The sequence below is a fragment of the Tamandua tetradactyla genome, chromosome 12 (assembly GCF_023851605.1).
Source record: "Tamandua tetradactyla isolate mTamTet1 chromosome 12, mTamTet1.pri, whole genome shotgun sequence".
NCBI lineage: Eukaryota > Metazoa > Chordata > Mammalia > Pilosa > Myrmecophagidae > Tamandua > Tamandua tetradactyla.
Window position 1 is genome coordinate 24,650,267 of NC_135338.1, and position 14,297 is coordinate 24,664,563.

The 14,297-nt window shown below is 38.7% G+C and overlaps 1 protein-coding gene and 1 pseudogene across 4 annotated transcripts in view; both read left to right on the forward strand.

The window, feature by feature from the left end:
* GARIN2 (golgi associated RAB2 interactor family member 2) overlaps positions 1-3,709 on the forward strand; it is a 45,553-nt gene extending 41,844 nt beyond the window's left edge. For 2 of the 4 annotated variants that reach the window (XM_077122766.1, XM_077122765.1), the window contains 2 exons: positions 1,165-1,245; positions 3,581-3,709. In XM_077122766.1, the coding sequence (XP_076978881.1) occupies positions 1,165-1,245; positions 3,581-3,588 (89 nt within the window). In that variant the 3' untranslated portion in view covers positions 3,589-3,709. Of the gene's footprint in view, positions 1-86; positions 1,250-3,580 lie in introns of those variants that run through there. The other 2 variants (XR_013160310.1, XM_077122767.1) reach the window with 2 other exon arrangements.
* A 3,698-nt stretch (positions 3,710-7,407) lies between these two features.
* Positions 7,408-10,782, forward strand: LOC143651386 (telomeric repeat-binding factor 1-like; annotated as a pseudogene).
* The last annotated feature ends 3,515 nt before the right edge of the window (positions 10,783-14,297 follow it).

The window sequence follows — 14,297 nt, forward strand, 5'->3', positions numbered from 1 at the left end:
TATTAACTATTTTCCCTGTTTGTTTTCTTTCACCTGCTTTTTCATTCTTTCCGCTTTTCTCCCCTTTATCTCCAACTTTTTCTCAGGCTTGTATAGTTTTGCAGTTTTCCCTCTGATTAGCATTTCTTTCCCCCTTTAAATCACTTCATTCTCCTCTTCCATACTCTTCTACACTCACACTATTAATCTGACCAAAAAGTAAAAATTAGTAGAATGTGAATCCCTCATTTCTTTGAATTCAGACCGAGTGTAGACTAAAAATGAGTCTTTAATTCCAACTTCTATTCTTGGCAGAAACCAGAATAATTATTCCTCGCTGCAGCCAAATGAATTCCCAGTACGATTAACCCCGTCAGATTCAAATCCACTAGCTCCGGTTCAGTGCTAGTTGGGACTCACAGCCTCTGAGTCATCTTTCAGTCCTTTCAGCAGTTTGAAAGAATTATACTTATTTTCCTTACTGAGTAAGGTTTTGGTACCATGGCTCTTTAAATGTACTATTTATAGGAAAAGCTCCCAGGCAGGGACCAGGCTAAACTGTTTCTCCAGATGAGTCCATCTCCTCCTTGACTTTTCAATTTCTTACCTTTCTAAGCTTTGTTCTCCTTAAGTTTTCTGATTTCTCTATAGTGAGTCTATGATTCTATGGTATTTTTGCAAGATAAAACAAAATGAGACAAAGGGTAGAGATTTGAGGAAAAAAGAGAGGAGAAATCAATTAGGAAGTACTGGGAGACTCTCCTAGCCCTGAACATCCTCTTTTCCACTTTCCTCTTAACTATTACAAATTCAGTTCTTTCGAATTCTAAGCAGCAGATTCATGCTCTGTCTATGAAACTAGAAAGGGTGGCAGGCCCCTAAAAGGAAGCCTGTTCGTGAAATTGTACAGCGAGCTCCACTGGAAAGGATAGAGACATTTCCGGTGTGGCGGGTGGAACAGCATTTGAATTTAAGACTCAAATTATGGTCTCTCACTTCTCTGACTTTTTTCTCTCCTGCTTTTTTTTTTTCTTTCCCTTTTCCTCTCACTTCCCCTCTCTTTGATGATTTCTTTTTGACTTTCCCCCACTTTTTTTTTTCTTTTTTTCCTCTGGCTCTCTCTTTACATCAAATCCTCTTCTAATTTCCTCCACCTTGAATCTCATCTGCCTCCCCCTTTCTCAGAGGGGAATGAATGTGAGGAAAGGAAACTAAAACAGAGAGGGAAAAACAGGCTGATGAAAAAACATGCAAGACAACCGAAAGGTAACTTTTTAATGATGTCTCTATAGCTATAAAAGATAGATATGGGGGAGGGGAGTGCAAGGGTGGTTCAGTGGTAGAATTCTCGCCTGCTATACGGGAGACCTGGGTTCAATTCCTGGCCCATGCACTTCATCCCCCCACCCCCCAAAAGCTTTTTCAACAAATGATGCTGAAGTAACGAGCTAGTCACATGGAAAAAGAATGAAACATGACCCCCACCAGATAGCATACCAGAAAAAAAAAGATAGAAATGACACTTTCACGAATTTTTGTCAGAACACTGAATTTTATGACTTGTAGTAACTGAGGGTCCATCTGCCTGCAGAAGGAATACAGGTGGAATGTTGTCAGGTTTTGTTGTGATTCCTGCTCTGGATTCCATCATGAGTCATAATGTAGCCAGTGTAGTTTAGAGCAGAGGGTGAGGCACTGGGAGAGAATTATATGCTGTACTACTATAATGCTTCCTTTCATTCTTCATTCCTACTCATCCTCTTTGCTCCGTCATTATACTTCTTCCCACCCTTCCTTCTTGGATTAGCCAATGCAGCCAAGACCTCGTACCAAACTTGTACCAATATTTACAGAGCGCCTGCAGGGCTGCCATGTGCCGTTGTGGACAATACCTGGCACAGCAGTAGGGTCCCCGTTCACATTGAGCCTAAGTACAGTGTACAGCTTATATAACCTGCACAGCTGTAGTTCTGGTTTCTTTGAGATAACAGCTTTGCAGTGAGTTTCTTTGAATGAAACTTTTCTCAGCCGTGCCAACAGCACCCAGAGGCACAAAAAGAGTGGGAGTAGTTGGAGCAGCTTTTGGCCACTGTGTCCGTAGCATGGCTAAAGGGCTGGCTCTTCTCTTCTACTGCCCCGTGCCTCACAGTGAATGCTGTGTGTGTGCTTGTGAGCATGAGTGTCTGTTTTGAGGGTGAGTTCACAGAACTGAAGGGACAGTGGATGAACCAGGGTTGGCCTCAGCGGGAACCACTTGCCCATCTCATCAAGCTCTACTGAAAGACTGGAGGTGCCCCAGCCATCCTCTCCACCCTTCTGTCACTCTGCTCTCCAGTGAGAGAAAGGCTGCCTTAGCAGCAAGACCAACTCATGACTCATGGAGAGCAGAGTCCTTAAGAGGCCCCAACCAACCGAAATGCTCACCAGGGATAAGAGGTAATGTATGCTCCAGAAGGAAAACAATGTGGTCAAGAAGTAACAAATGGCCACATACAATCCTCTGCCTCCACACACACTCCTTAGTCTATACTTGTTCTTTGGTCACTTCTGTCCCCCCTTAAGTATGCTCTGAATGTTTCCTTTAACTTCTTCTAGAGTGACAGTAGATAGTGCAAAGGGAGAGTTGGGCTGCCTCCTGCAACCACCTCCAGAGGGTCCCAAGCTCTGAATCTCTCAGAGAAATCCTTTTAAAGATAACTTAATATTTCATAATGATTTCATCCCTTGATTGATGTATACTAGTACAATGAAATTTCAAATATTGGGGTTTCGTTAAAAGAGACAGCTGCAAATGCAAAGAATGGCAAAAATGTTATTACATACCATGCTTTTATTTTGACTCTTGATATTGAAAAACTGGCTTCCAAATACTTAAGTTGTGAATTGATGATATATGGGAAAAGGTAGATGATTTTTTTTATCAGAGAAGTTGTGAGTTTAGAGAGCAATCATGCATAAAATACAGGATCCCCACATACCATCCTATTATTAACTCCTTGCATTGGTGTGGTACACTAGTTCTTAAATGGTTCTTTTTAGAAGTGAAAAGTTTGTTATTAATAAAGACTTTATATTAGTACGATTGAAATAATGCGAAAGTTTTTTGGCCCCTTATTTACACGAGCATATTATATATATAAATCTCAAGTACTTACAAATAAACCGTAGGACTCACTTCAACACAAATTAAGAAATTGCAAATAATTCAGAGAATGACATATAAATATATCTTAAAAACTAAAAGCCCCAAATCCTTATATTAATACTTTGAATTGCTAGATGCTCAGTTGAGAAGATATAGCTTTTACAACTTAAAATTTTTAGAAATTAACAATTCTTTTAATAGCACTTTAACCTCTGGAATTACAAAATGATATTTTATATTCCCAAAGAATTTTTATTTTTATTTTATTAAGAAGAAAATGATTATAATGTAATTTTACTTATTTCAATAGTTATTAATATTAATTTTATTATACTTTTTATTATATTATTATAATACTTTTATACTTAACTGCAATAACTTTAAACATATATTCTGTATTTCATATGGTTGAATGTATTGAACTGACTTTTCCATCTTTTCTTCTCTTTTTGTCAGATAAGTAAAAAATACTAAGCTGAAAGACAAGCACAGCTTAGGAAATGGACAACCAGTCCAAGGCAAAAACAAAGCAGTATCTTCCATGTGGCAGAAATAAAGGCTAATACTAATCATTAAGCATTTAAATCAGTGTCACTCTAATTTCTTTAATCTGAATTATTCTAATTATTGATGACATTTTAAATGATGCTAGAGAACTGTGCAAAACTATAAAATTTTCAATTTATAAACTCGATTTTTATCTAAAGGGCTCTTTTCTTGGGGGCATTGGATACATTTGTTATTCTCTTTGGTTTTACTATTCTCACTCAGAGATTGGTCTAAGATGGTGTGGTTTCCAACATTGGGCACTGTGGGATCCTTGTGGGTGAGGACCATGTTTATTCTGTCTTCGTGTTCTAGCTGAGTACCCGGCATTGACAAGACAGTATTTACTGAGTCAATGAATGTCATTTACAAACAGGTTAAAAAATAAGTCATATACTTTCATTATTTTGCCAGGTTTTCTTTTCTTTTCTTTTTTATTGTGCTAAAATATGTGCCACATAACCTTTCCCATTTTAACCACCTTCAGACATGCAATTCAGTGGCATTAATTACATTCAAGATACTGTGCTACCATCACCACCATCCATTACCTAAACTTTTCCATCACTCCACACAGAAGCTCTGTACCCATTAACCCCTCCCCTGCCCTGCTTATCTATAATGTACTTTCTCTAGGAATTTGTACACTCATGTTATTTCATATAAGTGAAATCATACAATATCTCTCCTTTTTCTGTCTGACTTATTTCATTCAACATCATGTCTTCAAGGTTCATCCATGTTGTAGTCTGTACCAGAACTTCATTCCTTTTTATGGCTGAATAATATTCCATTGTTGGTTTTTACCACATTTTGTTTATCCATTCATCTATTGGTCATATACTTTAAAAAAAAAAGTCTCTCTCTTGTAAATTTTGTTGGAGCTGAGGCTGTGTCCCCACTGAGTTAGAAAGCCAAGGTTTCATTTATTTAGTCAACCCAGTTCATTGCTTTTTTTTTCGCATGGGCAGGCACCCAGAAATGAAACTGGGTCTCTGGCATGGCAGGCGAGAAATCTGCCTGCTGAGCCACTTTGGCCCTGTTGATCATATACTTTTAAAGATAAAAAGAAACCACAGACAGTCTCATGCAAAAAATGGTTTAGATTTTTCAAAGCTACCACTTAATTTATTTTTTACAAGTTGCCAGTCATTTTTCCATGAGCTTTGCCTGCATTATCTCATATAATCTTCACAATAATCCAAGAGATATTATTACTTTCCCTGTTTTACAAATGGTGAAAATTAAGCTTAGTGAGGTTGTTACTTGTTCAGGTCATGCAGTAGAAAATAGTGGAGATGGCATTTAAAGCCAAGCAGCCCAACAGCCAAGCTAAATGCAAATTTGCAATTCACATTAGAACTCATGTATTTTAAATTAGGGATAAGGGTAGTTAGGGTCTACAATGGTCTATAGAAATCTATTTAATTCAAATTTCCCTCAACTAGAACAGGTATTTCTACTGCGAACTGAGTTGTTACAGGACTTTCCTTGTCCCCTTCCTGTCCCAAACACTGTCTTCTAGAACTGTGTTGTCCAATATGGTAGCCCACTAGGCATTTGTGCCTACTGAGCACTGGAAATGTGGCCACAGAGACAGAGGAAATACATTTTTAATTTCTTTAATTTTAAATAATTAAATTTCATTTAATGACTAAAGCACAGAACAGAACCATGAGAACCATGAGAGCCGAGAGAGCCCACGTAGCCACAGACCTTTGGAGATGAAGAAGGAAAATGTCCCTGGGGGAGCTTCATGAAACAGAAGCCTGGAGAGAAAGCTAGCAGATGTTGCCATGTTTGCCATGTACCTTTCCAGTTGAAAGAGAAACCCTGAACTTCATCGGCCTTTCTTGCAGCCAATGAATAAAGAAAGAATGAAGAACTTTCTGCCCCTATCGTAACCACCTATTCTGGGAGACACATCATATTGAAATCAACCCAAAGCCTATCAACAGGTGAATAAACAAACTGAGACATGTTCATGCAGTGAAAAAGACTTAGCAACGAAAGAAACAAATGACAAATCAATGCAAAAAGGATTGAATGGCAAAAACATTACCTTGAGAGAAAATAGCAAAATCCAAAATGAGTACGTACTCTAAGATTCCATTTATTTGAAGCTTCAGATGGTGAAACGAATTTAGAGAGACAGATCAGTAGTTGCCAGAGTAGGGTGGGCTGGAGGATATTGACAGCAAAGAGGTTTGAGGAAACCTTTTGGGGTGATGGAAATGTTCTGTATCTTGATTGGGGTGGTGGTTATGCTGGATGTGTATTTCTCAAACTTAATACTAAAAATGATTGCTTTTTATTGCATATAAATTATACCTCTATAAATTGATTTTTAAAAAGCATTACCATATTTTTATAGAAGAAAAAACTTGGCAAGTTCAGCATGAAGTTGCGAATTTTTATTAGGTTTAAAAAATCACACCTACCTTCACAAACCTGCTTTCTTTTAATAATATGCTGGAATTTTTCCCTCAAAAATTGACTTAGTAGCCAAAGAAAATTAATAAATATTCCATAGTTAGATGTTTCAATTTTTCTACAATACTCATTATTCTTTGTAATGTAACACAAAAGCCAGGTTTGTTACATCTTCCATTTAAGTTTACCTAGGTTTTTAGAATCATGTATTAATACTTTGCTTATTTCCCACATCAGCCTATTGTAAAAATAGTTCATGGACTAGCATATTGATTCCATGGGACAGCACTGGCCAATAGAATTTCTGTGATTGTGAAAGTGTTCTATATCTGCATTGTCCCTTTTCTTAAGACAGCACTTACTATATAGGAAAATATATTCATTACTTATTCTACTTGAAAATGAATTTTTTTAACTATACTGTCGACGTTTTTCAATAAAATAATGATGATATTCCACGTAAATGCGGAAATGAGTGGTACATGTGAATAACAGATATTAATGTTGAACAGAGCTGTCTGTCAAATTAAATGGAATGGCCTGGCTAATGTCAATACCTAAACAAAACTTGACAAAAGACCAAATGCTAATTACATGGCTGTGGCAACTGGAAACAAAGTGTCACCTTTCCAGGAATGCTCTATGAACTCTTGGAAGAATTTGGAGCCTATTTCATGGGAATGGATGATCTCTGTGATCTAGATATAAAGTCAGCCCTTCAATGAAAAGTAAATGAGTCAGGAGAGCCCTTAGATATAAACAGGTTAAGACCTTAGAAGTCCACACTCTTCCTCTGTCGCTGTGACTACCACAAAGACAGCACTCACCCCCCCTGCGACTGGAAACATAGCTGCCACCAATGCCTGGCACCAGGAGATAGCAGAAACGATCCAGATTTTATGGCTGGGTAGATAGCATGGGTGGTATAGGAAGGGGTCAATTCCCAGTACCTCAAATTTCAAGTTGGAACACATTTTCTAATAGATTTGTGGTGAAGTTCTATAGGAGCTACATTATAGTTCAAATTAGGTTTTTTGGAACTATCAGAAAAACCTTGCCTACATTGTTGTCTTTTTTTTGGTGGGAGGATTCCCTTACCTTAGAACACATTAAGCAGATTTAGAGGATGCTCAGCAGAAGTCTCTGAGGCTCTTTGAGCTCATAAACAAACCTAACTGAAAGGAAAGCTCATGCCACAGGAGTCTATAAAAATTCAGTGAGAACTAAATTTGCATGAAGACAAAAGCACATCCATAGAATTTTGGAGTATGAGTTTGTTTGGAATTTCAATGCCTTTTGACAAAATGCCACATCAGAAATACTTTTTCGTGATGGAAAGCGATGCTGATGAGGTAGCGTGGCAGCTCCTATGCCCCTCAGGAGCAAGGACTGAATGCACGTTTTCTGCAAGAACTGGGCCAGGCTGGGGGTGGGGGTGGGGGGGAGGTAGGCAATGCAGCCTTCGTCGTTACAGGGAATGTGATACCACTTTGAGTCACAGTTGATTTTATCTAGCTGATTCTAGTGGTCCTTGCTCAGAGGAGAGTAAAAACTTCAAAATCGAAGATAAAATGCGCCCCACCCCTAACCATGTTCACAAGATAATTTTTATGTCTACATTACTTTTCAAACATTTATTGTGTGGTAGTATAAAAAATGTGTCCCATGAATTCTTGGATACTTCTCCCTTCAAGAGGTGAGCCTAATTCTCCTTCCCTTGGGTATGAGTTGGAATGTTTGGCTTTGGAGATCAGGACATAAAAAGGTCTTGATGTGTCTCTCTTGGATCACTTGCTCTGGGGGAAGCCAGCTGTCATGTCCGAAGGAGAGGGCCACATGGCAAGGAATTGAGGCTTCTGGCTAACAGCCATATTAACTCCTCCATCCTGGTTATGCATTTAAATGACTGCCTCCCGGCTGATACCTTGACTGTAACCTCAGGAAACACCTGGAGCCAGAACCACCGTGCTGAGCTGCTCCCACTTTCCCAACCCACAGACACTCAGAAGTTACATTTGCATATGTGTGCATCCCAAACTTGATTTATCTTCTAATTTGGCTATTAGATGTCCCTGTCCTTTTGGGTATATTTAATATGAGGACATGTTTTATGAAATATGTTAATGTTTTGAATAAACTTTGAAACAACTCCATTTTCTTCTTTAAAGCTAACCTGCACATTTTACCAAAATCCCAGGTGTATTCATTGCCTACATTCATTCTAAACCTGAAGAAAAAAGTCAGTGCATTTTTATTGCTGTTGCCAAGTTGTTCTCAGTTCTCCAGTGCCATGAAATGAGATTACAAGGCTTGAGAGACCTGTGTTTGCTGTTCCACCTTTCTGCATTTGCTTGAGATACTACCCAGAGGCGGTGAGACCTGAAAGCTTTCAGTCTGAGTTCTTGGTGAGTTAGGGCCTAGGACCAGCTGCCCATTGGTAACATTCAATTGATTTAAAACAGTTGATATTCCAAAATATGGCTTGAAAAATTCCTCTGGTAAAAAGGAAAAGATAATAGCATTTTTTTTTCCTCCATGACTCTAATGGGGTCCACTGTTGGTTCCACAGATCTCTCATGCCACCAACATGTTTTCCAGCATGTTTGAGGGCTGGATTTAGCATAGCGAGGGAGGCCGCCTTAGCGGCTCTGAGCCTGCAGGCCCACCTGAGGAGCCCAGAGGGGAAACGGCGAGAGACCACCAGGTGCAGATGAGATGTCAGGAACTGCTCGAGAGCCAGATGCAGGTGGGACCTTCTGAGGAGGAGGAAGACGCGGGCCTGGTGGGCGAGGCCGACGCTGTGGCTGCCAGCTGGACGCTCCACTTCCTCTGCCCGTCTCTTTGTCCGGCTTCCTGCGACCCACCTCCACCTGCCCGCGACAGCGCCCAGGCTATTATTCATGGACCATCCAGTCTAACAGCTCATCATTTAAGAATTATATACATTTGTCAGTTTTTGACGAGAATTGCAACAGGAAAAACTCTGGATGCACAGTTTGAAAGCGATAAACGAATTGCACCCTTGGAATCAGCCCTTATGATTTGGGAGTCAATTGAAAAGAAACATGACGATCTTCATGAAGAAATACAGAATTTGGGGCAGGCAATGGTGGCTCAGTGGCAGAGTTCTTGCCTGCCATGCCAGAGACCCGTGTTCGATTCCCAGTGCCTGCCCATACAAAAAAGAAAGAAAAAAACCCACAGAATTTAATTAAGATTCAGGCTATAGCTGTTTGTATGGAAAACGGCAGTTTTAAGGAAGCAGAAGAAGTCTTTGAAAGGATATTCGGTGACCCAAATTCTTATATGCCTTTAAAAAGGAAATTGCTGACTATAATTTCTCAGAAAGACACTGTGCTGGTTTGAAAGGATGTATGTCCCCTAGAAAAGCCATGTTTTAATCTAAATCCCATTTCGAAAAGGCAGAATAATCCCTATTCAGTACTGTATGTTTAAATCTGTAGTTAGATCATCTCCCTGGAGAGGTGATTTAGTCAAGAGCGGTTTTTAAATTGGATTAGGTGACATGTCTCCACCCATTTGGGTGGGTCTTGATTAGTTTCTGAAGTCCTATAAAAGAGGAAACATTTTGGAGAAGGAGAGATTCTGAGAGAGCAGAAGGCCATAGCCATGCGAAGCAGAGTCTACCAGCCAGCGACCTTTGGAGATGAAGAAGGAGCATGCCCCCCAGGGAGCTTCCTGAAGCAGGAAGCCAGGAGAAGAAGCTAACATTGAAGCCATGCTCGCCATGTGCCGTTCCAGATGAGAGAGGAACCCTGACCATGTTCACCATGTGCCTTTCCAGATGAGAAAGAAACTCTGTGTTCACCATGTGCCTTCTCATTTGAGAGAGAAACCCTGAACTTCATCGGCCTTCTTGAACCAAGGTATCTTTCCCTGGATGCCTTAAATTGGACATTTCTATAGATTTGTTTTAATTGGGACATTTTCTCAGCCTTAGAACTGTAAACTAACAACTTATTAAATTCCCCTTTTTAAAAGCCATTCCGTTTCTGGTATATTGCATTCTGGCAGCTAGCAAACTAGACCAGACACATTCCATTCTATTTTTCAACACTTGAGCTATAACAACATGTTGGAGAAAGTTAAGACTTATGTGAATTTTGTGCTGTGTGAAAAGTCATCAGCCTTTTAATGAAGGCAGCAGCAAAAGTAGTGCAAAGTAAAAGATCAAGAACAGTAACTTCTAAAGATAAACCTCATAGTAATAACACTGAAATGGAAACTGAAGCTAATTTGCATATAGGAAGAAGTGTTGGTGACAGGCTGCAGTAACTGAATCCCCGGGGTACAGTATTTTTACTGAGGTCCCATGAGAATCTCTTCTTATCTAAGTCTGAATATAGAAGCCAGCAACAAGATCTTGAAAAGAAAGAGGAATAAGCAGGAGTTCTTCAAAATGGAAGAAAGAAAGAAAAAAACCGTAAAAGAACCCCTGGAAGCAAAAGACTGCATGTTTTAAACAATCTTCTGAAAAACATCGATCTAGGCAAAAACAGGCATGGCTTTGGGAAGGAGACAAGAATTTGCGATCTGGCGTGAAGAAATATGGGGAAGGAAATTGGTCTATAATACTATTATATTATACATTCAACAACCGAACAAGCATCTTGCCAAACGATAGATGGAGGACTATGAAGAAACTAAAATCTTCATAGTCTTCTGATTTTATTCAGTGATAACTGACTGAATCTGTTTGTAAAAGCTTAATAAAAAGTGTGCTGGTTTGAAAGGAAGTATGCCCCCTAAGAAAAGCCATGTTTTAATATAAATCCCATTTCTTAAAGGTAGAATAATCCCTATTCAATACTGTATATTTGAAACTGTAATGAGATCATCTCCCTGGTTGACGTGATTTAGTTAAGAATGGTTGTTAAACTGGATTAGGGGATGACATGTCTCCACCCATTTGAGTGGGTCTTGATTAGTTTCTGAAGTCCTATAAAAGAGGAAACATTTTGGAGAATGAGAGATTCAGAGAGATTCAGAGAGAGCAACACTACAAAGCAGAGAGTCCACAAGCCAGCGACATTTGGAGATGAAGAAGGAAGACACCTCCCGGGGAGCTTCATGAAATAGGAAGCCAGGAGAGAAAGCTAGCGGATGACACCGTGTTCACCATGTGCCCTTCCAGCTGAGAGAGAAGCCCTGACTGTGTTCGCCATGTGCCTTCTCACTTGAGAGAGAAACCCTGAACTTCATTGGCCTTCTTGAACCAAGGTATCTTTCCCTAGATGCCTTTGATTGGACATTTCTATAGACTTGTTTTAATTGGGACATTTTCTCGGATGTAAACTAGCAACTCATTAAATTCCCCTTGTTAAAAGCCATTCTGTTTCTGGTATATTGCATTCCAGCAGCTAGCAAACTAGAACAAAAGGACAGTTAAATATTTTGATCATTGCATTTGTTTTAAACTTACCTGTCATCAATGTATCTTAATATTCTTGTTTAGAGCGTTATAGTCATTTTCTATAAAACAAAATATTTGATTTGAGGATTTGTATTATAAGAGTAATATGTTATGCCATCATTGTATTCTTAAGAACCCTTTTATGTTGATGAAATTGTTGAGCCCTGCTGCATTCTATATTCTTCACCCCCAAATCCTTGTCTGATTAAAAAATTATGAAAACCTGAGGAAAAAAATTTCTGTTAATCTATTCTTTTACTGTAGGCTGACCTCATTCATGTAATGTACACATAAATGTTTCCGCATTAGTGAATAACATTAGGCCTTTGACGTAAGAGGTATTGACTTGATTTATGGCTTTAATATGCTATTTGATTACCAAGGCATCTGCCTATAAAATAAATTGTGCAAGGTAATCCATCAGTTATAATAACATACTTAATTTTTCATATGAAGAGGAAAGCCTGAAAATATTAATACCCATAGGACAGAATTTGTACTATAACCATGAATAGCTTCATGTCTCATTTAAGTACGTGTTGATTTCTGTTCCAGTATTTAAACTTTGACAAATGTGATTTTGAATAAAGTTTCCTTATAACCCAGAGCCATAAACATCTTATTCTCTGATACTTTCATATGATAAAGTAATATTGAGCCTGAATGGTATTCTGTAAATGCTTAAATTGGTGTTAACCATGATGATCTAACATCTATAATAAGTATTATATAGACAAGGCCATATATAATCTTATTAAGAAATTCTGAGCTTTCATTAACATTTTATTAGAGAATTTAGTCAAAAGAATAACAATTTAACATCTCTAGTTACATGCACCTTATTTAGAAAGTGAGTGAATATATCACCTATAATTTAGATTGTTAAATATTTGAATTAAAAAAGTGCTAATATTTTGTACTCTGTATTTCATTCCCTAAAAAATGTTTTATGTATTACTTACCATTGCCCCTGAATTTATATTGTCCTGTATATATAGTAAACAAAAACGGAGATAATTATTATGTACTTCCCAAGTCACTATCCTGTTAGTACTGTGTGCTTCCTGATTTGCTCTTTTGCTGTTACACCCCTAGCTACGGTCAGAGCGTCTATCACAGGCAGTTGACAATATTGCCAAAGCTGGCATCCTGAGTCAAGATGGACTTGTGAAGTCTAACCTCCTCTCCTTCCAAACACATAAATTATCAAGTCTAGGTTGTCATTAATAGTAAAATGCGTCATTATTTTACATACCACTAAAAAAAGAACAATCACTGTCAATTATGTAGCCTGGTGATTTGTTATTTAGAATTTTTACGTATAAAAATCTATTTTAGATTTATTTAAACAAATTTTTAATCGTTTAACTGTTGTGGATTCATAAAAGGAAATTATAAGCAAAATAAATCTCTATTCTTAAAAAAAAAGTGTTTGAGGGCCTATTTCAACTCTGCTGTAGTCTGTCACATGCTAAGGTTATGGTTTTTCCATGAGAAAGAAGTTTACAAAACCTCAGAAATCTGCTTTCACTGACAGTTTTTGCAAATTCTTAGTTAGAACTGCCTTCTATTCCAGATCTATAATTTCCATCTGAAACTTCCTTCTTGGGCAAAGATCTCCCCATCCTGTCTCATGATGGGGTAAGTATGCTCTACTGGGTCATATACCTAATAAATCCTTGTAAGCAATTATATGTTATAGACAAGGTATCTAAGCTTGTCAGAAACTTATGTAAATTCAAGAGTGTGAGGCTATAAATCAAAGAAGCCATAAATTCCTAGATAAGACACACACACACCTCCGTAAGTGCCTCTGAAAGCGCACTGTGCACATTCCTGAACATGATACTATCTGTACTAGAATCACTCCTGCTACATACCAGCAACTTCAAAGAAACATATTCAAAATCTCGCAAATCCTGGTTTGGCCCTGTGGCTTCCTTGTTTTTACCCCATATAAGCCCCTGTAACCCCTGGGTGGCACAGGACACTACTCTGAATGTCCTGCAGCCGCCCAGGACCAGCTTCCTGGTTTGTAAGTTCCCTAATAAACTGTTACTAGTTTGCTAGATGGAGTGGCCTGTTTCATTTTTCAGTCTTAAGTGCCATTGAACTTTGGCAGAACCTATTCTGTACTTTCAGGACCAGACAATTGACAAGCCAGTTTGGAGAGCAAAAATGAAACAAGCCAAGATAAACAGGAATCTGCGGGAGATAGTCTGGGGTGGCCAACTTCTGGTATGGGGGTAGGGAGAGGTAACCCATTTTTTAGAACAGTTCAGCCCAGTGTGTGAGTACAGACATGCTCTGAAAAGGCCAACCAGAGTGTTATTTGTCTTAAGGGAAAAAAGTGTGGAGGCAAAGGGAAATTGCAAGAAAAAGAAGTGATGGCTGTCACTGCGTGGCCTTTGTCATGGGCAGTTAGATTTGCTATGGAAGCCTAATTAAATGCAGAAGCTGAGGTAAGATTAGATGAGGCATTAACCGTAGAAAAGCATATTAGGTTAGCATGTTCCAAATATGCTAATGTATTAGCAAAAAAGGTACAAACCCAAGAGGGACAATTAGAAGTCATGGCATGGAAAGCCACAAAAATGCACAGATAAAGGATGACTCAGCCCCAGGTCCGGGAGGTTATCCAGAGGGAAGGTTTGGATCCTTAGGTGTGGGATTCCTGGGAGAGTGCAGGAGAGGGAGAATGGGAGGAGGAAATTGAAACTGAAGATGGACCTAAGCAGGCAAGGCCATTAATAACTACAA